Source organism: Ptychodera flava, chromosome 12 (genome assembly GCF_041260155.1).
Source record: "Ptychodera flava strain L36383 chromosome 12, AS_Pfla_20210202, whole genome shotgun sequence".
NCBI classification, from domain to species: Eukaryota; Metazoa; Hemichordata; class Enteropneusta; family Ptychoderidae; genus Ptychodera; species Ptychodera flava.
This window is the reverse complement of record NC_091939.1, coordinates 39,103,262-39,126,548: the sequence shown is the minus strand read 5'-3', so window position 1 is coordinate 39,126,548 and position 23,287 is coordinate 39,103,262. Positions and strand designations below refer to the sequence as shown.

Below are 23,287 nucleotides of genomic sequence, written 5' to 3'. Positions count from 1 at the left end.
TAAATTGGTGTTCATATGAAGGGCATAATGTTTTGCTTTTGTGCCAAATTTGAACAGAATCGGTTTAAGGATGTCTGAGTTATGGTCCAAAGACATGAAAAATCGCAACAAAATGGCCACCTCACGCCCATATTGGATCGTATCGCAATATAATTCGACATGCGTTTGTAGGCCATAGTGTTATGCCTTTGTGCCAAGTTTGAACGGATTCGGTTCAAGGATGGTTTGAGTTATGGTTCAAAGACATGAAAAATCGCAAACAAAATGGCCGCCTTGCGGCCAAATTGGATCGTATCGCAAAATAATTTGACATGCACATGTAGGCCAAAGTGTTATGCCTTTGTGCCAAATTTGAACAGAATTTGTTGAAGGTTGTCTGAGTTATGGTCCAAAGACATGAAAAATCGCAACAAAATGGCCGCCTCGCGCCCATATTGGATTGTATTGCAAAATTATTTGACATGGATATGAAAGCGATAGTGTTATGCCTTTGTGCCAAGTTTGAACAGAATCTGCTCAAGGATGTCTGAGGTATGGTCCAAAGACGTGAAAAATCGTAACAAAATGGCCGCCTCGCGGCCAAATTCGATCATATCACAAAATAAATCGACGTGCATCTGTAGGTCATAGTGCTATGCCTTTGTGCCAAGTTTGAACGAAATTGGTTCAGCAGTGTCTGAGAAACTGTTGATGACGGACGGACGGACGGACGGACGGACGGACGGACGCACAGACGGGACCCAATCTATAAGTCCCCGCCGGACTTCGTCCGCGGGGACTAAAAGAGAACAAAGAATTTAAATCACCCAAATAGCCAATAAAAGCTTGTTACCTGGCTGCAACGTCTCTGCCCCCGGGCTTCAAAGACTAGTACTTTTTGCTACATTCTTTAGAAAAAAAAATCATGCTATCATTGGCAGTTTCGTCTCTGCACTGTGTCGCACTAATCTCCTTGTGTGAGCGATGACATTTAACACACATACTCCTGTTTGATCTCGTTGAACTTTCTGACTGTCCCATAAACATACAAAATAAACGGAGTTTTCTGAATGGATGCTTTTAATTAGTAGACATGCAAAAATGGCTCGTGAAGTTCCGTTACTAAGTATATACTGTGCACCAGTACTGGAACAGTGGTATTTGCATTGATACATGGAGTTTAAATTGTGGCTGAGTCACCAGTCTCCGAAGTAAACTTAACCTCATAGATCTCTGAGAAAACTTCACTCTTAAAATATTGCACCATTATCCAAGTTCAAACTCCATTTCAAGTCCACTGTCTCCAATCCACTTCTTGTAAACTTGATCGAACTTTTCATTCTGTGCTACGGTAAAATACTCCTTCCAGCCGCCAACTTTACCTAAGCATAGGGGAAAAAAAGATGCAAGAGTTCTGTGCACAATGCCTCCAGAAAATCACCTCCCCATCATAATTTTTTTTGAAAGTTCCCAAATGCTTATATCACCATATCACAAGATTGTATTACTTCAGTAAAATGTCCGAGTCGGACTTCGTCGTGTCGGTGTAGCAGAAATGCTACAAACAATTAAGAACACTGGCAACTATGCAGACATAAATTTTTCAAATAAATAATATGTTATAGTGTCATCACCGCTTTAAAAGTCACAACAAAGTGACTTGCCTAAACTTCTACTTTGGCACATGTTCTGTCGAAAATATTTAATTGTACGATTTTTAATTTCAATTGATTACTGAAAAAATGTAAAAGTCATGTTTACCTTTTCTGATGAAAGGGTTTTTGGATATGTCTGATTTCCACAAATTTGCCAATACGTCTTCATTGCGGTCCACAGGGTTTTGCTTCATGTTCTCAAAAGTGCAGAGTTTCACTGTCTTCATTATTTGTTCCTCGGTCAGGTGATCTTGTTGCAGGAAAGAGGCAATCTTCTTGACACATCTGCCAAGATCCTGACGTGTAAACAAAGAAGGTAATAGGTGCACGAGACTCGTGACCAAAACGAAAGAGTAATTTTATACTATTCTATTAAAATGTGACCTTAAAATCTTTGCTGGGCTGTAAAATAAAGAAACAGTAAAACAGAAAGAAATGAAATATTTGCCTAAGGTCGTTTGATTTGTGATAATATCTCAAAAGATCAATAAATTTTCACAACAAATGTGTCAAATCCTAGCGCAAAATGTATTATAAGACATGTAAGATCTTAACTATTTCGACGGAAACTGAGATTTTCTCTAGAAATAAGCTGGATTGTAATGTCCAGAGTATTTCAAAGCGATTAATTGTGTCGTGTGACTGATTTTATTTTTTTCAATTTATGCACACAACCATCTCTATAGCGTGTATATCCATTATGAAAGTAACCATTACCTCGAATATGTACCAATTACATGTTAGGCATGAGACAAACTAAAAGTGTACCGAGTAATTTGATCTAACAATTTGTCATGTGGCGTGGTCGGGTGGTAGTTTGGTCGTGATCGTCCCGGTATTGTTCGTGGTGGTCGGTGCTAGTGCTCGTACAATGGTTCGATAATAACACACTTACAGGCGAGTGGTACACCATGATTCGGATAGTTCAATCATGGTACTCCTACAGGATTACAATATCTAGAAAGGTTGTCTACAAAGACGTGGTCCATCACAGTCAAACAGACTGGGCTTCTCACTATACGTCAAAGTCCAAGAGCATCTACATCTCAGTGTCAGTGCGAGTGAACTTAAAGGCCCGATAGCTGTATCTTTTTCGCATTATTTTTGTGATTTTACTTCCCAACTTAAACAAGTTCATGGGAATGTACTCATTGAGGGGTGTTTATACAGGTAGAATAAACTGTCCACTGGGACTACATGTGCAATTCTGAGCAAGATAAATAATAAATGTTTGCCCAAACATAAAATGGCGCCCTCATGCAAATAAAGCAAAAACACAGTACGCAGTGCATATATGCATTGGAATCTTCACAGAAACAACAGAGTAGTCCAATATAATGCATAATGCATAGTGCTGAATGTTCTTCTTTGTAATATCATCAATTTTTAAAAATGGCGGGAAATCAAAATAACGGTTAAAATTTAAATTTGCTTGTCCAATTTTTCATTGGTAAACGACTATATCCTTTAAATTTGTAGAATTTAAAGAAAACCAGAGAAAAAAGAAAGCCTTTTTCATGTCCACAAATTTCAAGAGTTACAGCTGCAGGGGCTTTAAGGAATGCGTCAAGAAGTGCGCCTCTCTCGGTGTACAACTGAAAGTCTTTTTGTCACGCCTCAAACAACTTTCTTTAAAAACTTTCCTCTTGGGTTGTTTGATCAAATTATGCATTGATTTATGTAAAACGTGAAGAATACGTGAAATTTTCTACTTCTGTAGGACGCCTGCAAGGACTTGGCTAGGGTCGGCCAGAGACTCTGAAGCCAGCTGAGGTATTTGCATACTGTGTACCACGTGAAAATGACGTCAAATGTCCTAATTGATATGCATGATATGTAAATTCGATTCACAAATACATGGTAAAATCAAAACAGTCTGGTGGCCACGACGCTCAGGACAAGCAACAAAGTACAAGCAACCTAAGCAGTCATCGCCATGGATGTGTGCAACAGAAAATCTTGAGACTCGACGGGAAGGTGTTCCGAGGATTATTGTGTTGTGTGTAGTTTTATTGTACAGTATGCATTGAACATTAGTTGTAGTTAAGTGTACAGGAAAAAGACACGCTGTTACAAAGAAAAAATAAATCAATTTGGAATTTATTTCATTTTTATCAACAAAAAACAACCTTCATCACAGTACCTGTTATGAAATGTCCTGCACTGATGATGTGACAGGGGTTGCTATGCTGAGCTACTTCCATGTTCTGATCATATGTATTAAAACCTCGATTTGAGTATTTAATTTTACATTTGATGATGTTGCCCATTTTGTGTAAGAAACGTTGCCTATCTGACTGTTCATGACTAACAAAATATCACATCGAAGAGACTATTACACTTCGACCTAACAAGTGCGTCTCGCTACGTCCATGGTAGAGCAGGCATGGTGATTGTGACCGTGACAACTGAGCGACGACAAGGTCGTGTTGAAAATTTGCAACATCGGCCAAGTCGTGCTTTAAATACTGAGATAACGTAAATTCCCTTTGCTCAAAGCTCTATCGCGTGCCTTCCAACCGGACATCGTCCGACAAAGCTGCACGAAAACGACGTTTTCAACAGTATATTTCCTTTTCCGTGTTCACGCGGCCCGGAAATGTTACTCGGTTGATCTCCGGCATTGTTCGGCATTGGTCGGTTACGTATAGGCAGTACTCGTCAGTGGTGGCTAAGCTACGAAGCCGCTCGAAACGACGTTTGGTTTCCATTGGGTGCTTGTTCATCACGAATCTGTTAATGCTGGCTAAATTGTCACTTCGGAAGATATATTAATTCATAAAAAGTGAAACAGTCATGACAAACTGCGGCAAAATTTAATCATGATGAGTCGCCATACCAATCAATTTTACTGGTGATCAGCTAAAATTAAGCCTGTCGCGTGGGACGGCGTTGTAAGGACCACGGTCCCTCCAAAAGAGGGACTGTGCTTTGCCTCACGTCCATTTAGCTTCAAGCGATATCTCATTGACACATCTACCTTGGCAATAGCATTGCCGTTGTGTCAATTGCTCAAGCAGGGCAAGCTTTGATGGTGCGAACATCGACTGTACCCTATACTCAATGCAATGTAATGTTACATTGTTCATGGAGGTAGGAAGAGAGCTTCCTACCTCCATGGTCCAAGGAACGAAATAAAGTTGCAGTTGACTAGAGAGATGTCGATGTTAGTTTCAGCAAATTACACAAACTATCGTGCAAGGTCATCAACATCGCTAATATACAATCGCTCTACGATCTTCCCTCATTTCCCGCATTCATTTGACTAAATTGTAAATCTTTAGATTCGTCACAAGTTGTCTCATCTGCACTGTAAAGTTAATTGTTCAAGGATAGAACAACAATTAAACGCCTTTTTGTAACACTTTTTGAACGCCTCCAGACGTTCAGAAATTTAACACTACGTGTTCAACCACAACGTTCAATTTTTGAACACACGTGTGCAGATTTTGAACGCTACGTGTTCATCAGACATTATATTGAACACCATGGTGTTCCATATCTGAACACACGTTGCACAGGAAATGTGTTCAAAAAATTGAACCCTTTTACGCGTTCAAAGGGCTGTAACACTTTTTGAACGCATGGACGCCGTTCAATGATAAGTGTGTTAAAGGCTAGAACACATGATGCGCGCTTGTTGAACACCTTTAATTTTGGGCGTTCACGGGATGTTCAAGCCTTGAAATAACATGACAGACCATTGATTTTCTGTAAAATTATTTTATTCTAAAAATACACGAAACATTTCTGGAGTAAAATACAATAATTTACTGTAAAATGGGTAAATAAACATTGCAACTTTGTATGTAAAGTTTGTCAGAGGAAAAAACCAACAGTGTTAACACCTTCCTATCAAAAACATAAGCAATAACATGGGGCCCGGGGGCACCGACGTCCTTTGTGCCTCCTTACTGTTTATTATTTGCCATAAATGTGAAATCTGGCAAAAAGTCAAATTGTTTGGACATAAATGAAAGTTAATGTGAAAGTGAATCAAGAATAAGATATGGAACTCAATAGGATCAACAATATCTAAAACAGGAAACGGTGAACTTATATGATACAGAAGGGGAGAAAATTTAGCCACAAACTATTGTAATATAATGGACAATGGCTAATCTAAACCAAATTACTTAAACTGGATTGTTGGCATCGATTACACATGTATTTATTGTCCATCAAATAGAAAATAAATTTGGGCCATTGACTAAAAAACATTTGCTTGTCACACTCACCACACTTGTACTTAGTATTTGGAGTGTACACCCGTACAATACAATGATAAAAGTTTGGACTCTGAAGGTCAACAGTGCATCTTTTATGTATGAGACTAAATAAGCTTACCCCTCAAGTATGTATAGGCCAAAAACAATATTTAATTTTGAATTATGTAGTGCAGGGAAGGACATAGAATATGGTGAAAAGCAAACTAAATATAAAAACTGAATATACAATTATATGGAAATGTTGTTTTACAGTCATGAGTATCTAGTGTGTGCCGAGAGACATATTAAAATTGGACAGTATCATCCTGACCAGAGTTTGTCTGAGTGGTTGTTTCCTTCTGATTTTCTGACACGGTGATAGGTACAAAATATTATGTTATTCACCATAGTTAAGCAACATAGCTTGCATTTTGTTCACAGTAGAACTGAGTTTTACATGTAAGATAACTTTCTCATAAACTGTAAATTGTGGCTTGTGGCAGCTCAAACGTCGCAATACTACATTTTTTGATATGATATGGAGTGACTTGCACACATATGCAATATGCAGTGACAGTCGATATATTCATAGTAAGAGTCTACTACATTCAAGCATAGTGATGTTGACAACTACATGCATGCCAGTGCACGATTTCAAAGTAGCCAGGAGGAAATTCTAATAGTCTTTTAGTGGAAATAGGCCCTATAGGTATTAAACCACAGTGAAACAAACAACATAGTTATCGTGACCTTGCTAAAGTGCAATCTCGGATCATGTATGATCTGATGATCATGCCAAATTACCATGTCGGATTATGCCGTGATTCTGAAGTGCGCGTAAATCGGTCAACATAAGCACACATAGACTCTCGCCAGTCGCTTGTACTGCTTGGTCTCGCGTAGCTTTCGGTATTTATACAAGCTCGTGCCTTCGGCACTCGACCTTGCGCCTTCGGCGCTCGATCGCCTACGTTGGATTACTACCGCAAGTGACTCCGGATCCGGTCAAAAGAAGGCACGAGGACTGTCGACAGTCTAAAGCACACACTGTCTTCAACAATGATGCTTCGGCACTCGATCGCCTACGTTGGATTACTACCGCAAGCACAGGCGTACGGAACGTTTTGTAGATCGTCGTCGGATGGGAAGTGACTGACACTGTGAGGCCGAAGGCCGAACCTCGGTACTGTATAAGTATTACAAGGTATGTCATGAAAAATCGACCGGTGGCCCGAAACAAACGAAATAAAGCATCTACCTCAAAAAAATTACATCGACCGGTCGGAAATACCTTCAAACTTTCAAATCTTTACTCTGGTTACAGCATTTCTTTCAAATCTGCCAGTTATGGGCGATAATTAACTGTACGGCGAGTACTCGCACTTGCATTGCCAGTTCGCCATTTTGAATAGCTTTTTTACTCCCGAAAGCCTTTGCGAGTGGACGAGTGACCCTGTGAAGAGTTTGTTTACAAATGTCAGATGGCGGGATTCACAAGCATAAACTTTCCCATGGTTTGCGTTGATTGCCTTGTTGCCAGATAGCTGAAGTTGTATTCACTGACAGTATAAAATTTACCTAACGGTTAACGGTTGAATTTAGCGGTTGTGGGGTCACGGGGTCACTCGTCCACTCGCAAAGGCTTTCGGGAGTAAAAATACTATTCAAAATGGCGAAGTGGCAATGCAAGTGCGAGTACTCGCCGGACAGTTAATTATCGCCCATAACTGGCAGATTTGAAAGAAATGCTGTAACCAGAGTAAAGATTAGAAAGTTTGAAGGTATTTCCGACCGGTCGATGTAATTTTTTTTGAGGTAGATGCTTTATTTCGTTTGTTTCGGGCCACCGGTCGATTTTTCCGCGTCATACCTTGGGAATATTATACAGTACCGAGGTTCGGCCTTCGGCCTCACGTCAGTCACTTCCCATCCGACCACGATCTACGAAACATTCCGTACGCCTGTGACCGCAAGTGACTCCGGATCCGGTCAAAAGAAGGCACGAGGACTGTCGACAGTCTAAAGCACACACTGTCTTCAACAATGATGTCAAAATCAATGCACAACTGTCGAAATTACCCAAAATAAGCAACAAGAAAACTTAAAGTTATCGCTGTGTCGAAAGGACAGTACATCAACATAAAAGCGACGCTAGTTTGTTATGACATGGAGGTAGAAGGACAGAGCGAATTCTCTCGCTCTCACCCAGCTATTACTAACTTCCCAGGAGCTGGTCCTTGCAAAACAACGCTAACTTGTTATATGCGCATGCGCATATTAAGGAGAGACCCATTTGATTTCGGGGGGGGGTATGCAGGAAGTGGGTATGGGAACTTTTTTTGTCAGAGAGACAGCATTTTTTAATTTCAACTGTCACACCTGCATCAATTTTTTTATCAAATGGAGTAGCAGTGCAATTTTTCAAATTTAAGCCAGTGTTTCACATATCACAGGATGGTTTTATATATTCATTTTACATTCCAACGAATGAAAACAAAATGGAAAGTCTAGTATATATACAACTTTAAATTATAGAACACTTTTTTGGCAAATCAACAGTGATCAGTACTATACCTGCTTTTCTTTATAACAGTCAATTCCTTTTAAGTTCTCAGGGGAGATGTTATCTTTTGTGGTCAGAGAAACAAGGCTCACACATTGTATTTCATTATATTTGTTGTTCCTCAATTTTTCTTTGACAACTTGTAATCTTTCTAACATATTTATGTTGAGAGAATAATATATTGGTTTTTACACTAGTTTATTGACTCCTGTCTTGTGTTTTCAATTTTCACAATGTACAGAAGTCAAATAGTCCCATCTAGATATTGCCTGTACCATTGAGATATTGCAACAGAAATCCAGAAATATGATTTCTTGGGTCAGAAAAGGGAAGGAAAACATCGAGTGCACTGAGGTGTAAAGTAGTGAATGCTTATATCATAAGTGCTGGGAAAAAAACACATGAGAATTGCTTGTGGTAAAAACATTTGCGCTGCCTATGGCAGCATGCTAGCAAAGAACACATGAGAATGAATTTCCAAATTTTGCTCATTTCAACTACTGCATTATGACAATTCCTTTTTTATTTATTTCTGTCTGTTATGAGAATTTTTTTTCTCAAGCCATTACAGGCTTGTTTTTTTTCTTTTATTTCACCTGGTGACAATTTTTTTTCTCAAAATCCTCCATAACCCCCCCCCCACAAATCAAGTGGTTCTCCCCTAAGTGAGTCCCTGACCTATGCGGGCCAGTGGATTACTTCCTCAGTAGAACTGATATGCTTGCCGGTACCATCATTCTTCAGTCGATCAAAGGCGCCTTTCGTACCAAAAAATACACGACAGCCGCAAAAGTGCATCACTGTCAACGTCATAACTTAGAATATATTGAAATGCACAGTGAAACGTTCAAAAACGTAAAAAATGTGCCCACACCGAGAAACAAGATGGCGTCCGATTCGATTCTTCAACTCAGATTTTGTCCTAGAGTTGTGCGCATGCGCAGACGGTAGCTTTAACGAAAGCGAGTCAAAATCAAGTAAATATAAAATAAAATGAATAAAATATTGTTTAAAAATAATACAAGGCATGTATCACCAAATTTTGAACATTTCTGACGGCATTTCAACTATACGAACACCCATGCCAAATATCACAATAATCAAATCAGTGGTTTTGAGGAAAAATTGAAAATAGTGGTTTTCACAAAAAGCTAAAAAAGTGACTTTAAAATGATTCAATCAAAAAAAGAAAAAGACCGTTTGAGATACATGCCAAAGTGACCACCAGACCAAATTTCAGAAAAAGTTACTGAAGCGTTTCTGAGATACCTGCGTCCACAGCATACGGCCCACTGTATGCAACAACAGAGGCCGCGTCATCACATTAGTACTTTGGGCCAAAGGCCCAAAGGACTAAAAATCACCATATTGTGGATTACGTTTTATGTTCATACTTGTTTAAAACGTACAAAAATCATCTGAAAAAGCTCAAAATTTGGCATACTTCTTGTCTTGAAAAGACGTATATGTATGAAATGCATACTCCATTTTTGAAAGATGGTTTCTTAAAGACATTTCATCATATATGGACAATAGTAAATTTTGAAGAAAAAAGAAGTTAGTCAAGGCTTCTCTGATGCACATGGTGTATAGTTGTCTACACTAAAGTAAACACAACATGTCAAGTTGTCAAAGTGTCACAGTAAGGCAAAACATGCAGAAAGTGGGGAAAGTGGGTCCTTGGCAGGGTAAAACCTATTTCCTTGTCCAACAAAGTCCTTCATAAACAAAAAGGTTTGTTTGTTTGTAATATCTTTAAATAAACCCTGAAATAAATGGGTGACATTTCAAAAATATACTTCTCAGAAATTTAAAACATATTCGTAAAAACCTTTCAAATTCTGGTGTACCCTGCTATTAATTTTTATACAATTTTGTTTTACTTAAAATGGTAAAATCACCCTTAAAATGAAAAAATGTACATTTCATGATAACTTGAATATATCACATTTTGGTAATTCCCAATGTCTTAAAAATGTCTGAAATGTCTTTAATGTCCTAAAAACACAAAGTTGCAAATTTCTGCATAATTTGAACAATCTGAAAAAGACTACCAGTAGAGAGATCTATGTCCTAAATATCAAAGCTGTTCGATTAGCAGTTTTGAAAAAGATTTTTTTAAAGATTGTTTGACCAAAAATGACAAAAATTGCCATGAAATATAAAAATTTGAATATTTCATCACAACTAGCACAAATTTGACGATGATCATTTTTAGGGACATGTTTACAAATATTGAAGACGTCAGTAAAAGAGAAGAAGATTTTTTCCAAAAAATAGTAAAATTAGCCTCAAAAATATAAATTTGCATATTTCATCATAATTTGAACATATCTGATTAGAGTAATCCCTTGGACCTGTAATCCAAATATTAAAGGATTCGCACAGGCTGTTTTGAAGAAAAACCTTTGGAAGTACAAATTTGAGGACAATGCTACACATCCACCTATTTAGCTGACAGCAAAGCTAAATACCAGTTGCTAAGTACAAGAGACGTGTTGAGCTACAATATAAAATAATCTACGGTTTGGTAGCAGGCTATGATCAACTAAATGTTACAAGGGCATAAGCTTTCAAAGTACGTGAAGTCTCCTTCATCAGATGCAAGGGGGGATGAAAAATTGAAGCAGAAAGTGACAGAAAATTCAGAGTGAAAATTTCAGAAAAATCAGTAATTCAGAGTGGACATTTTTACTCTGAATGGTCTGTCGCTTTCAGCTTTAATTTAAATAAGGGAGACTACACGTCTGTGAAAGCTTATTCTCCAGCAACATTTAGTTGATCATAGCATGCTACCAAAGCTTAGATTAATTCAGAACAAAAATACAGAAATTTATCAAAATTCAGTTACTGACCCTTGGAAGTTTAAATCTACATTAGAGATGAGCTGAGTTTCTCAAGCTTGTTTCCAGACAGCTACCTGTACACTCATCTTCTTCGTTATCTGTACCACCAGCTTCTATAACAACTCTTCGATTTTCAGTTAAATCCAACTTTTACATCCTGAAAAAATGCAACAATAGGTAATATGGCGAGATGAAACTTTAAATGAAAGACAAGGGGCTGATTATTATAAGGAAAAGTGGAGACTTACATATACAGTGCCTCTCTTCAATACTATTACAAAATATTTGCTGCTTCTTGTCATCAACTGATTAAAATTAAAAAGCCAAACTCTCATATGCTGAAACAATACATTGTATACTCTACGATGTTTAACTGATGTTTTACATGCGATTGTGTTTACTAAAAGACGTATGTTAGCTGTGATTACGCAGCGGTACTATGCAAGGCGTATCGATCGCGCTCAGGTCAAGGTTATCATTACAGTTGTATTGCGATGACCCTTGACCCGAGTGAGATTGATCGATAGGCCATGGCCAAAAGTACCACTGCGTAGTCAAAGCTAGTTCAAGTAGTTGTTGGTATAGCAGCCACTGAAAGAAAAAAGGTTTCTTCACGTAGTTAAGCTATTTAAAGGTACAATACAATTAATTTCAAAGGACGATAATATAGATGCTTCAAAAATCTAATACCTTTTACTATTTTGGAGAGGAAACTTACCCTTTCTGGTCTTGCTTCCGCACGATCACGACTTCAGGGTGCGCTTACAAGAAAAATGTCGCAACTTCCGTTTTGATGCATCATGGGATAGGAAAAGACACCAAACTTGAACACCAAGTGTTAAGAAGTAGAACGCCCCTTGCACGCCGGTGTTAAAATTAAAACGTTCATGGTGGTTTTCTGATTTTCTTTTCTAATTTTTAAACTTTCAACCCGTAATAAAGGTGTAAAATTATTTTGTATACTTCTTTTTTAGAAAAAACATGCTTTCAGCAATTGTAGGCCGTAAATATTTTTCACTTAGTGTGAAATTCGTTACACCAAAATCCGTGTCTTTTTGCCGGACAGTGAAGCAAAAGTAAATTTAATATAGCCATTGTAAAGAAAAAAACACAAAAAGACTGTTAATTGTTTCACAGTATTGTAAAATTTCTGTGATGCTGAGTTTTTGAACACTTGAAGGAGATCGTTGTTAACACATGGTGTTCAGGTTTAGAACATCATTGTTAATATTATGAACACTAGTGTTAACAATATGAACACTAGCCGTTCAAATTTGAACACCGACATGTACAATTTGAACGCGTAAAGACGCGTCTAGCGTCCGCTATTTTTACAGTGTGGCTGACCGGCAACTAAACAGGAGGGACGGTTTGGACGTTTATGAGGTGACAATGTGTAATACTCCAACTCGACGAACAGATTGGTATTTATAGACAAACGGTGACAGACTTTGCTCTTCCTGTCACGTTGACCATACGTTAGTGGCAATTCACGAAATTTCAAAAGCAAAATATGTCTATTTGCCGACTACATTTGCCTACTACAGAGTTGCATGGAGGTAATGGACTTTTTTACCTCCCTGGTAGTTGTAAGTTGAAAAGGCGTGGATCCAACTCTGAAAAAAAAACTACATCGAATACTCTTTAACTTTCTTGCCGGGGCAGACGTGCGGCAAATCTCTCAATTTTAGGTGACATCAAGTTAGGTAACGATAAGGGACTGGGTAAAATTCACTCCTGACGCCTTTGCTCCATAAAATGAAAATGGTACCGAGTGAGGTAGTTCAGCGGTACAGCCATTATGTGAACCACAGTCCTTCTATCCACATGGATAGAGGGACTGTGTGTGAACAGAATCCCTTGCAATTCGCAGTCATTTTCAAAGAGAGCTTTTGAGGTGTGAAACACTGAGATAAACCTTCTTGTGAACTTCGGAAAAGCGAAAAAAGTCGACCAACTTGGCTTTGGGGGACACATCCACTTGCAACTTTTACTTGCAATAACAATCTACAGCGCAGAACTTTATTACATGCCTCGTATATCGAACGTCGCGCGCTCCATAGGATTCAATGGTAACTCGCCGATGACGTCGCGGGCGGCATAGTCATCACTGGACTGAAAGTGAACCGGAACTATTTTCAACTTGAAAACTTTTGGAAGTCAAAGTCTTGAAATTTCATGTTTTGCACAGAAAATCCGGTTTTTGGAAAATTTCGCATAAAAATATTGATAAACCGCATAACAGTAGTTAAAATATATCAGTGCGCCACTCGATGATGAAAATCGTTCTATTTTTAAGCGTTTTTCGTCTAAAATGAAAATAAAGCATTTGACTGTAGTTTGCCAATAAACGTAAATATTTTTGGTGCAAATTGTGTAAGAGAGGCATGTAATAAAAACATTATAGCCCAAACAAGGGACTATGTACCCTCGGGGCAGGAGACCATTTGCCCTTCTTACGTCGGGCAAATGGTCACCTACCCTCGGGCACATAGTCCCATGTTTGGGCTATAATATATAATATTTAAAAAGTTTTTATTTTGGGCATGGCATAAGCACTTCAAATTGTATCCTAATCTGCTTATTGTCATGATCTGTCAACATCCAGATTCAATGTCCGGTCAATACTACCGTAACGAATCGATTTATTCACTAAAAAGAGGATGAACAGTTACTTCAAAAGTAAGGAAAATAAACAAAGGTAGATCATTCTCACGATGCAACATGTGTAGGGGTTACTGTCGGTCAGTTCATTGTAATCAGTCGTACAAACTAAATTCAAGGGTAAAATTCTAAGCAATGGTTGGAATATATCACACTACGTTCGTTTGGACCTGTCGTTTGTCCATGCGACAAAGTCTTCAAAGCTTGCATTGTGCTCGGACACGCCTGAACTTCATTGTAAGTTTTAGGCTCTGATGATAAACTGATTTAATGCCAACATGTTAGGTGTGATGACTGTAGGCAATACTCAACCATTTTGTCTCATTGTTGCTTCAACCTATTTTGGGTTAGATGTATTCGTATAATTTTAACTTCGTTTATCTGTGTTGTATCACGTTACGAATGTAACAATGGAGAAAGTTTCTTAGAAATACCACAGGAACTTAGTAATCTTGTTGTTGTTGTTTGTTGTTGTTGTTGTTGTTGTTGTTGTTATTGTTTGTTGTTGTTGTTGATGGTGGTGATGATGATGATGACGACGATAAAAAATATTAAAAAACAATGTCTCATATTCCTTGCTGTTGTTTGTCGATGTTGTAGATAATTGTAAAGAAAACTGTAATCGTGATCAAAAGACGACGCGACGTAGGTCGCCCAACGTCACTCCCGTCCTATTATACAACCAAGGGTGGAATCGAGATGCCCCTGATCAAGGCTCATCAGCCACCTTCAAGGCCCAAAAAAACACCCCATTCACGAGCGATCGATTGAAATGTGCTATCATAGGCACTGAAATTTATCTCACTGACCTAATTTGGGCTTCACTTGAACTACCGACCTGCAAACGAGTGAAAAAACGGCGATTTCCAAGTCGTACCCGGTCAAAATCGATCACATTTGAACTTCCCGCGTCGATGGTGACGGCGCTTTCGTCACTGGGCATTTAAATTGACCAATTGGGGGCCCTGTAAAGGCTGCTTCGGCCAGCTCTCATTACCAATACATGAGGAGGCTTGTCCCAACGCAAAATTTCACTACAGTTTAAACTTCGCGGTCTCAACTTCATTCAATTTCCATTCTGTAGAATAATACTTGTATATGGATACCAATGACAAATCAACCCGTCATTTACTGTAAACTATCACCTGGAATACTCATTCACAACGACAATGTACACTCGCTCAAGTACGAGCCCGGATGTTGATTACGCTTGTATCCTTGTAACGGGGGAAAGTCAAATACACTGAAGTGTACGCTCTAACTATCGACAGTATATCCTGACGTAAAATGGCAGATTTCCTGACAAAGAGTTGGAAAGTCTCCGTTTATCTGCATGACTATGAAGTTTTTCTACGTTTTTTTCGCGTACTTTTGAACGTTACACGTACGCGTACGAGCAGGGAGCATTGAAACATAAATAATCGGCTGGCCGAAGCAGCCTTTACAGGGCCCCCAATTGGTCATTTAAATGCCCAGTGACGAAAGCGCCGTCACCATCGACCGGGAAGTTCAAATGTGATCGATTTTGACCGGGTACGACTTGGAAATCGCCGTTTTTTCCACTCGTTTGCAGGTCGGTAGTTCAAGTGAAGCCCAAATTAGGACAGTGAGATAAATTTCAGTGCCTATGATAGCACATTTCAATCGATCGCTCGTGAATGGGGTGTTTTTTCTGGGCCTTGAAGGTGGCTGATGAGCCTTGATCAGGGGCATCTCGATTCCACCCTTGGTTGTATAATAGGACGGGAGTGACGTTGGGCGACCTACGTCGTCTTTTGATCACAATTACAGTTTTCTTTTACAATTATCTACAACATCGACAAACAACAGCAAGGAATATGAGACATTGTTTTTTAATATTTTTTATTATCGTCGTCATCATCATCACCACCATCAACAACAACAACAACAACAACAACAACAACAACAACAACAACAACAACAACAACAAGATTACTAAGTTCCCTGTGGAAATACAATGGGGAGCAATCTTCAAGTTTGGTTTATGGCACTGTCGTAGAAAAGTAACAAATCAAGTTTAGAACATGCAACTGATCTGGTTTTGGAAAAGTGCGGCATTACAAAGACAAAAATGGTAAAAAAAAATGCACCAAAAAGATCAAAATATTAAAAGGTTCCTTTCCCCCCCCCCCACCACCCCCGCCCGTTTATTTTCTTCGTACGGTCCCACCAACAGCTGTAAAATTTAGTGTACACATGCACTGAAAGCTAACCTTTTAGTTTAATTTTTTCAAATCTATTATCTACCATCTTGTACCGTATCGCGTTTGTGTGAAGAGGCAAAAGTCATGACAGCCACTGATAAGTGACCCAAGCCTACATTAACGCATGCGTTGTTTTATGTGATTGCGACATGCACCTGTTGTAAGAAATGCAAATGTTGAAAGACAGAAATAAAGAGAACTTGTACACACCTTTATCATATCTTCGTATTTGATGAAAAGAATATTTGGGTCATCACGTTTCTTCCACCATGGAATAACATGGCTTCCCCACTCACCACAGTAGGCTTTTGAATGAAATGGATTTTTTTCAAATATAAGTTTTTATTCCTTTTGTAATCATGGGAACCACATGCTTGGTGTATGGTCACACAGATATTAACGTATGTACGTACGTACATGCCCACCTGCCTTCCTGCCTGCATTCATTTATGCATGTATACAGACGTATTGTAGTATGTATGTATGTATGTATGTATGTATGTATGTATGTATGTATGTATGTATGTATGTATGTATGTATGTATGTATGTATGTATGTATGTATGTATGTATGTATGTATGTATGTATGTATGTATGTATGTCAGGTATGTGTGCACTATGTATGTGTAGGTCTGTATACACACACGTCTAAGTGTCTGTGTGTGTAATTTTTCCGGTAACATGATAACATCTCTTACTCAAGTGAAACGTTGGTTTGGTTTGGTTTGGTTTGTGCTTTGTAGAGACTTATAAACTCTTACGACAATGTCACTTGACTTTAGTTCATTATAAATTTGTCAGACTTAATAAGTCCCGTTAGGTTATCAAAAATTCTAAGATAATTCTACGTATATCAGTCGTAGAGTTTCAAAAGAGAACTCCAAGATGGTTTCCTTAATTTTTGTAGACTTGACCTATATAGCGGTATGTATTCTTATATATGCAATAGTATATAACAAGTACGATCTAAAAATACTTAACGAAGTTTTTACCCACCCTTATTTTTGGTAAGAAACACGGATAAAAATTCTTCCCACTTGCATGGTTCTTCAAAAGGGCTGTAAATACAGTGGTGGAAATCCGACACGACAACATCTTTGGGATTTCGGGCGACGTAAATTATCTTAATTAAATAAAGGATGAAGCGGTGTCAATCATAGGTACGATAGTTATCAGCGAAAAAACGTCTTGGTAAATTTGCTGACATCTAAAACTGTTGCATTGGAGAGAGCTTACTGTTCAGGGAAGATTAAAACAAATACCACTATGAGTATATGAGGATTTTTCATACATTTGTCCAGCAGGTTAACGGAAATAAAATGAGTGCATTTTTGCCTGTGGTTGAATTTGCACCGCAATGGTATTATGAAGTTTTGTTTCTTTTAATATTATTCGAGTATACAAAATTACCTTCACAGGTTTATCGAACATTTGTGGAGGCAGAAGAGATGGAGGCAGGTGAGTTGGAATGAACCTTTGACCTTGGATCTTCTCTAGCTTCTTGTAAGATGGTTCCTCATCTTCATCTTGATGCATCTCAGGATATATTACCTTCCTACCAAATGGAGTGTCAGTGCCATACAATTGTTCATCTGCATTGTTCATCACCATTGCCATTATCTTCCTCGTCCAATTTGTACCTTTTAATAATGACATTGTTACATTGAAGGTAGAATGCCCCTTGGCGACAGATATTCGCACTATCAAGTTTTTACAATACTGTTCTAATTTACTGCTTACATGCACTCCTTTTGAAGCTTGTGGAGTAAATAAAATTTTATTCGTCTAATTTTTGTGAAAATCGAAAATTAAACGTGTTGCCAAAGGGTTTAAAAAAAGTGAAGGCCACCTAAAATTTCAATTATCGGTATACTTAAGTTTGTTTGCGTACCAAACTTTGCACGGTGACAGCCGCCCCCCAAATTTTATTGTTGATTTTGAGATTGGTTGAAAGTTTCCTTGAAGAAAGTTTGAGTCAAACTTAATGATTTTCAATGGACGCACTGCCATAAACACGGAATATTTTGGGTCTGTGTTCAAGTTTTGTTCACTCTTTGTTGTTAGAATGTTGACTCTTGAACATAACTTGGGTTCTATCGAATTATTTCGATAAAAATATGTGTTATTTGTTTCTCTCCTGTAACATAAATTTACTTAGCATTCATTTTCATTAAATCATTGACGACGATTTGTAACACACAATTCGAATGCAATGTTTGTTAATTTGCCAGAAGAGGTCGATGAACATCGCAACTGTATTAAAGAAAGGTCTACAGAATCATCACTTGTACTTACTGTTCTGCATAAGTGTTTTGAATTGAATTTGGTTCTAAGAGACATAGAGACATGTATGGTATTATCTTGCAAATGCGACGATGAAATAATTGTCCCTTGACCTCTCTTTAATTTGGTAAATAAGAGTTGGTAAAATAAAATGTGATTATTTATGAGAAATACAATGATCATTTCATGTTATTCCAGTAGGAAACCAGAAAAGCTGTGTTCGCTCACAACACGCCAAATCTGACGAATTTGCTAATGGTAATCATACGAATTTGTCAACATAGCACACTTAAAGATATAAGAGAATGTGAGAGAAAAACTTAAGTTGTTAATTGATATACAATTGGTCGAACTGCATGTACTGCAACCGTGACACGAGGGCACATTCAGTTCATTTCTGATCAGATGCATTCACAAAAATATTGACGGGGCTGGAGGAATTCATGGGGGACTTGGAAATTTTGTGGGTTGTAGAGAGGGGATTTGAACGTTTGCTCTTTGCATAAGGGGGCTACTTGAAATTATTTTGGTTTCCTATTATTGCTTGCATTTTCAGATTCCATAGTTTGGTGGGTAATTCAATGTAAAATGAATAACATTTTTATGTTGCTCAATTTTTCTAATGTTTGTAATAATTAATCTACAACTATTTTGTCGCATTTTACTACTTTTATTTCGAAAAAATCTAAAATGCCCTCGAAATTTCATAAAACAACAAGTAGACCTTGTAACATGACAGAAGCTGCAATGGAAGATAAATTTTTCAATATTTCTTTGCAATTTTTTATGTATCAAATACAGTTTCTTGCTGTTAACCTACACCATGCTGAAACACACAATATTCACTTAGTCAACAAAGCCTGTATATGTAAACTCTATTGGTGATAATTTAATAAGGTCCAGACAGAAAGTCATTTGTCAATGATACAAATGCACAGTACACATACACAGGCTGTGTTGGTAAGCTGAATACCGGACAGTTCAACATGCTGTGGGGAATAGAACAAGAAGTAGAATGCAGTTGTATGAACTGAGCAAAAATATTGTAAAAGTTATGAAAGTTATATGTAATACAGCAACTGCCCTGCTACTGTCTACGAGCAGTGTCACTGTCACTTCATACTGGCAGCGAGAGTGACAGAGATGGCTCTGATGTAGTTGAAGAGAGTTTGGGACATTTGAGGCTCATGACAATGAAACATACCGTACATGGTACACAAGGTCCGGCCGGGGAGCAACATGTGGAAGATCGGGTGACTTGACATTTATCAACAGACAATGGCCAAAAAGGACGTGAAACGAGATAAAACAACTAAACGTACCTTCCTGTGCTTCGATCTCTTTCTCGAACCCAAAAATTCATTTAGTGCCAGTATTTATTTCTTGGAAACACCGGATCGGCGAAGATGTGAACTTCACGATGCCTTTTTGAAAGGCTATGCTCATTGACTGCGTTAAAATTTTAGTGCATCACAGCAGTCGATAAATGTTGGGGATGTAAACGAACAAATCACAGAATACGATACATCGATTGTTTGTTTGACAAAATATAGACTGAGTGATCATAATTTGCGTGTTGAAATTGGTAGGAAATGTAAACCTAATTTACCTTTAAATGAAAGAATTTGCTTTAGATGTGATAGTAATGTAACAGATGATGATGAGTTTCACTTTTTATTCACATGCAAGTGTCATATTTCTGAGAGATCAATTTTGTGCCAGAAAAGCGGAACAGATTTTTCTATCACTATGAGTGTTGAAGAAAAAGTAGAAAACATGAAAAAGATCCCTCCAGTAGCTACCTACATTTAGCTGTTTACAGTCAGAGTTACATGTGTACTTCAATTCAATTTACTTTAATTTTAATATCCATTTGATGTTCAGTTTTGAACATGTTCTTCTGTCATCTGAAATGTACCATACCACACTCTCTGTTAGTGTGTGTTGAGTAATAAAATATTGATTAATTGGTTGATTGATTGATTGTGCATCATGATTGAATATTGAAGGACAAGCATGAGACCCCGAGTTGAGCCAGGAGTTTAGCGATAAACCCGGAAGTATCGTAGGGAGAATACAGTATATCATCTACTCGCATCGCGTGTGTTACGTTTTCTTTTTGAGTTTAGAACGATTATTGCTTATCATCTATGAAAGTGGGTAAAAGAAGCAATCTTGGAAATAATTTCAACCGGCGATCGGCCTGCTTTCAGGCTGCGATTTTTATCGCCGCCTGACGGCTTTTAATTATATATATAGGCCTATATATATATATATATATATATATATATATATATATATATATATAATATATTATATATATATATATAGGCATATATATATATATATATATATATATATATATATATATATATATATATATATATATATATATATATATATATATATATATATATACATATGGACTTGAAATTTTTGATCATACAGAGGGGGATATGATTTTTTTTAGGGTATTAAGGGGGATATAAAAAAAGATTCAAATCACAACTCCTCCACCCCAACCCCACCCCACCCCCAACCATCACTTGTGAACGCAGCCTTACACGTAACGTTTGCAGCCATCTTGCCCCGTGATTCAACCCTGTAACTGCTTTAACGTAGACGTCAACATGGCTGAAAAAGTGAACTGAATATCCTCCCGGTAATTCACTATTGTGAACTGTGTGCAGTCGAGTATAAACACTCTGGTACCAGAGCATATACTCGACTGCACACAGCTTACAATAGTGAAAGGCAGAGCGATAGGACACCCCACATGTGTGTGAATAAGTCAACAAGTGAGCAAAATTTAAAGAAAGCAGTTCAACGCATTACGCTAGTCATGACGATACATTGGGTTCAAGGGTCACGGCAGCCATGAAAGGCTGATGACCTATAAAGGCTTACCCGACTTCGGATACGTGACCAGAAAGACGTCGCTTTCTCTCACTTCGAAGGTTTGAAGGGCATCGAGAATCCTGGCGGGGACAAACCATGGCATAGTGTGTCCAGTTCGTTCATAGACATACGTATCGCACCTTCGTCTCGGCACGAGTTGTCGATAAAGTTCCTCTGTCGTGGACATGTCTTCTCTGTGGCGCACGCAGTGTACTGTCAGCGTATAATAAAGGACATAGAAAGGGGGTGTGCTCCTCGTCTCTTCTGTACATACGCTATGACCCCTGGGCGGCGGTGCTCAGTTTTAGGGACTGGTCAGTGTCTTCGGCCTGGGGGTGGATTCCTGGGGGGAGGTCACCCTGTCAGCGGATACTGATATGTTTTTGACTTGGTAGTTAGGCCGAGTTCAAATAAAATGGTGAAGGGGGACTGGAGGAATCGCGATTGAAATCTTATTTTTTGTTCAGATCCCCCCCCCCCTCAATACCCTCAAAAATTTTCAAGTCCCCCCCAAATTACCATATAGCCGCATATTTATTAGGAATGCACGCAGAGTAAAAAAAAAACATGTAATGTGTCGTTCTGCACGCAGATGTTCAACACTAGGCTACTCTTATCAGCAGGTTGTAGAGCCATATAGGCCTACCTAGGGCAAGTTCTTAAATTGATTCATTTTTAAATGCATCAGTGAACTTTTTGGATTTCTCAGTCTAAGCCGACTTGAGTTTATCCAACTCTGGCCAGTTCAATGGCACCAGCTGAAAAGCACACAAAATGACAATCATGAGAGAGTATGAAAATTGTGTATTCCTAGCTACGTTTAACCAAATTGTGAAAAAATGAGCACAGTGACATACTGATTTTTTTTTCAAAAGTACAAGACATATACAGCTTAGATGCCACTTATAAATGTTTTACAAAATTGACAATACTGGAAGGTTAAAATATTCCATGAAATTAATGTTTTAATCTCAGAAATTTTGGGTGTAATAATGGCAAATTTGATAAAAAATTAATGATTCCATTTAGTCACACATTTTTCCATTTAAATTAGAGTCTTTACTGTTCAAAGTTTTACTTTTGTGTTATTGGTACGATGAGATGTGAAAATTTCATTCACTGCATGAACTTGAAATGAATGGTTTTATAATTAAGCAATAATGCACCCCCCAGGCTCATAATGGACGAAAGCAAACTTTGCACGACATAATGTACGAGGCGAAGCCGAGTACATTATGGAGTGCAAAGTTTGCTTGAGTCCATTATGGGCCGGGAGGGGATGCATTATTGCTATTATTTTATAGTTTTGGCAATGCCAGTGAATTTGTAGTTGTAGAAAACGAATAAAAAAGGAAATTATAACTGAGTTCGAAGCCAGTGAGCGTGACGTCCAGCATGATCGGCCCTGACTCTGTACACATCACATGCACTCCACACTGCACTGCACTGAACACGCACGTTCAGCACAAAAAATTACCAGCACTTTCACGGTTCATTTTGAATTGAAAAACGATGTATTTTCGAAGGAAATGAAACGTAACTGCATCCCTACCGTCTATATCGAACTTGAAACATCACCTTTAAATATCATGCCATTCAAAAAGCCGACACGGTGAAATGCCAGAGATGAAGAAAACGGAATGTTCATGCATCGACATCAGCATGATCAGCGACCTGCATGCCATGGTATCAGCTGATCAATACGATCAGCATTATGTCGCTAGTAGTACAGCATTCACTGCAAACGATATCAACAGAGTTCAACATTGTTATTCAAATGTTTATATTTCAATAATAATTGTGTCTATAAATTTAATTTTCGATGGCTTCTTGAGAAGAGCTATTTTATTTCGGCGAACAACAGAACTTGACGTAAACGGGTGCTTGAAAGGTACAGTTGACAAACATACTGGAGGGTTTCGGTACCGTCGCGATATCGAGAACAAGGCAAGGTAAAATCACAGA

The 23,287-nt window shown here is 38.1% G+C and overlaps 1 protein-coding gene across 2 annotated transcripts; it reads right to left on the bottom strand.

Annotated features, from left to right (window-relative positions):
* Window positions 1–1,041: 1,041 nt before the first annotated feature.
* Window positions 1,042–21,604, bottom strand: LOC139145850 (sulfotransferase 1B1-like). Of its 2 annotated transcripts, none has more exons than XM_070717265.1 (6): window positions 21,332–21,604; window positions 17,552–17,781; window positions 17,183–17,264; window positions 16,351–16,445; window positions 1,741–1,930; window positions 1,042–1,361 (listed from the first exon to the last, which is right to left on the bottom strand). In XM_070717265.1, exons 1-6 carry the CDS (start codon window positions 21,507–21,509, stop codon window positions 1,246–1,248), a joined length of 891 nt encoding a protein of 296 aa, XP_070573366.1. In that variant the 5' UTR covers window positions 21,510–21,604; the 3' UTR covers window positions 1,042–1,245. The 2 variants fall into 2 exon arrangements, with proteins under 2 accessions (XP_070573366.1, XP_070573364.1); XM_070717263.1 differs by having other exon boundaries at window positions 17,138–17,264; window positions 21,332–21,603.
* Between the last annotated feature and the right edge of the window lie 1,683 nt (window positions 21,605–23,287).

Coding starts and splice junctions, on each gene's coding strand:
- LOC139145850 (XM_070717263.1), bottom strand. CDS start 21,509: ATGTCCACGACAGAGGAACTTTATCGACAACTCGTGCCGAGACGAAGG. Junction 1,931..16,350: donor AATACGAAGATATGATAAAG/GTGTGTACAAGT, acceptor TTTACACGTCAG/GATCTTGGCAGATGTGTCAA. Junction 1,362..1,740: donor AAACCCTTTCATCAGAAAAG/GTAAACATGACT, acceptor CCCTATGCTTAG/GTAAAGTTGGCGGCTGGAAG.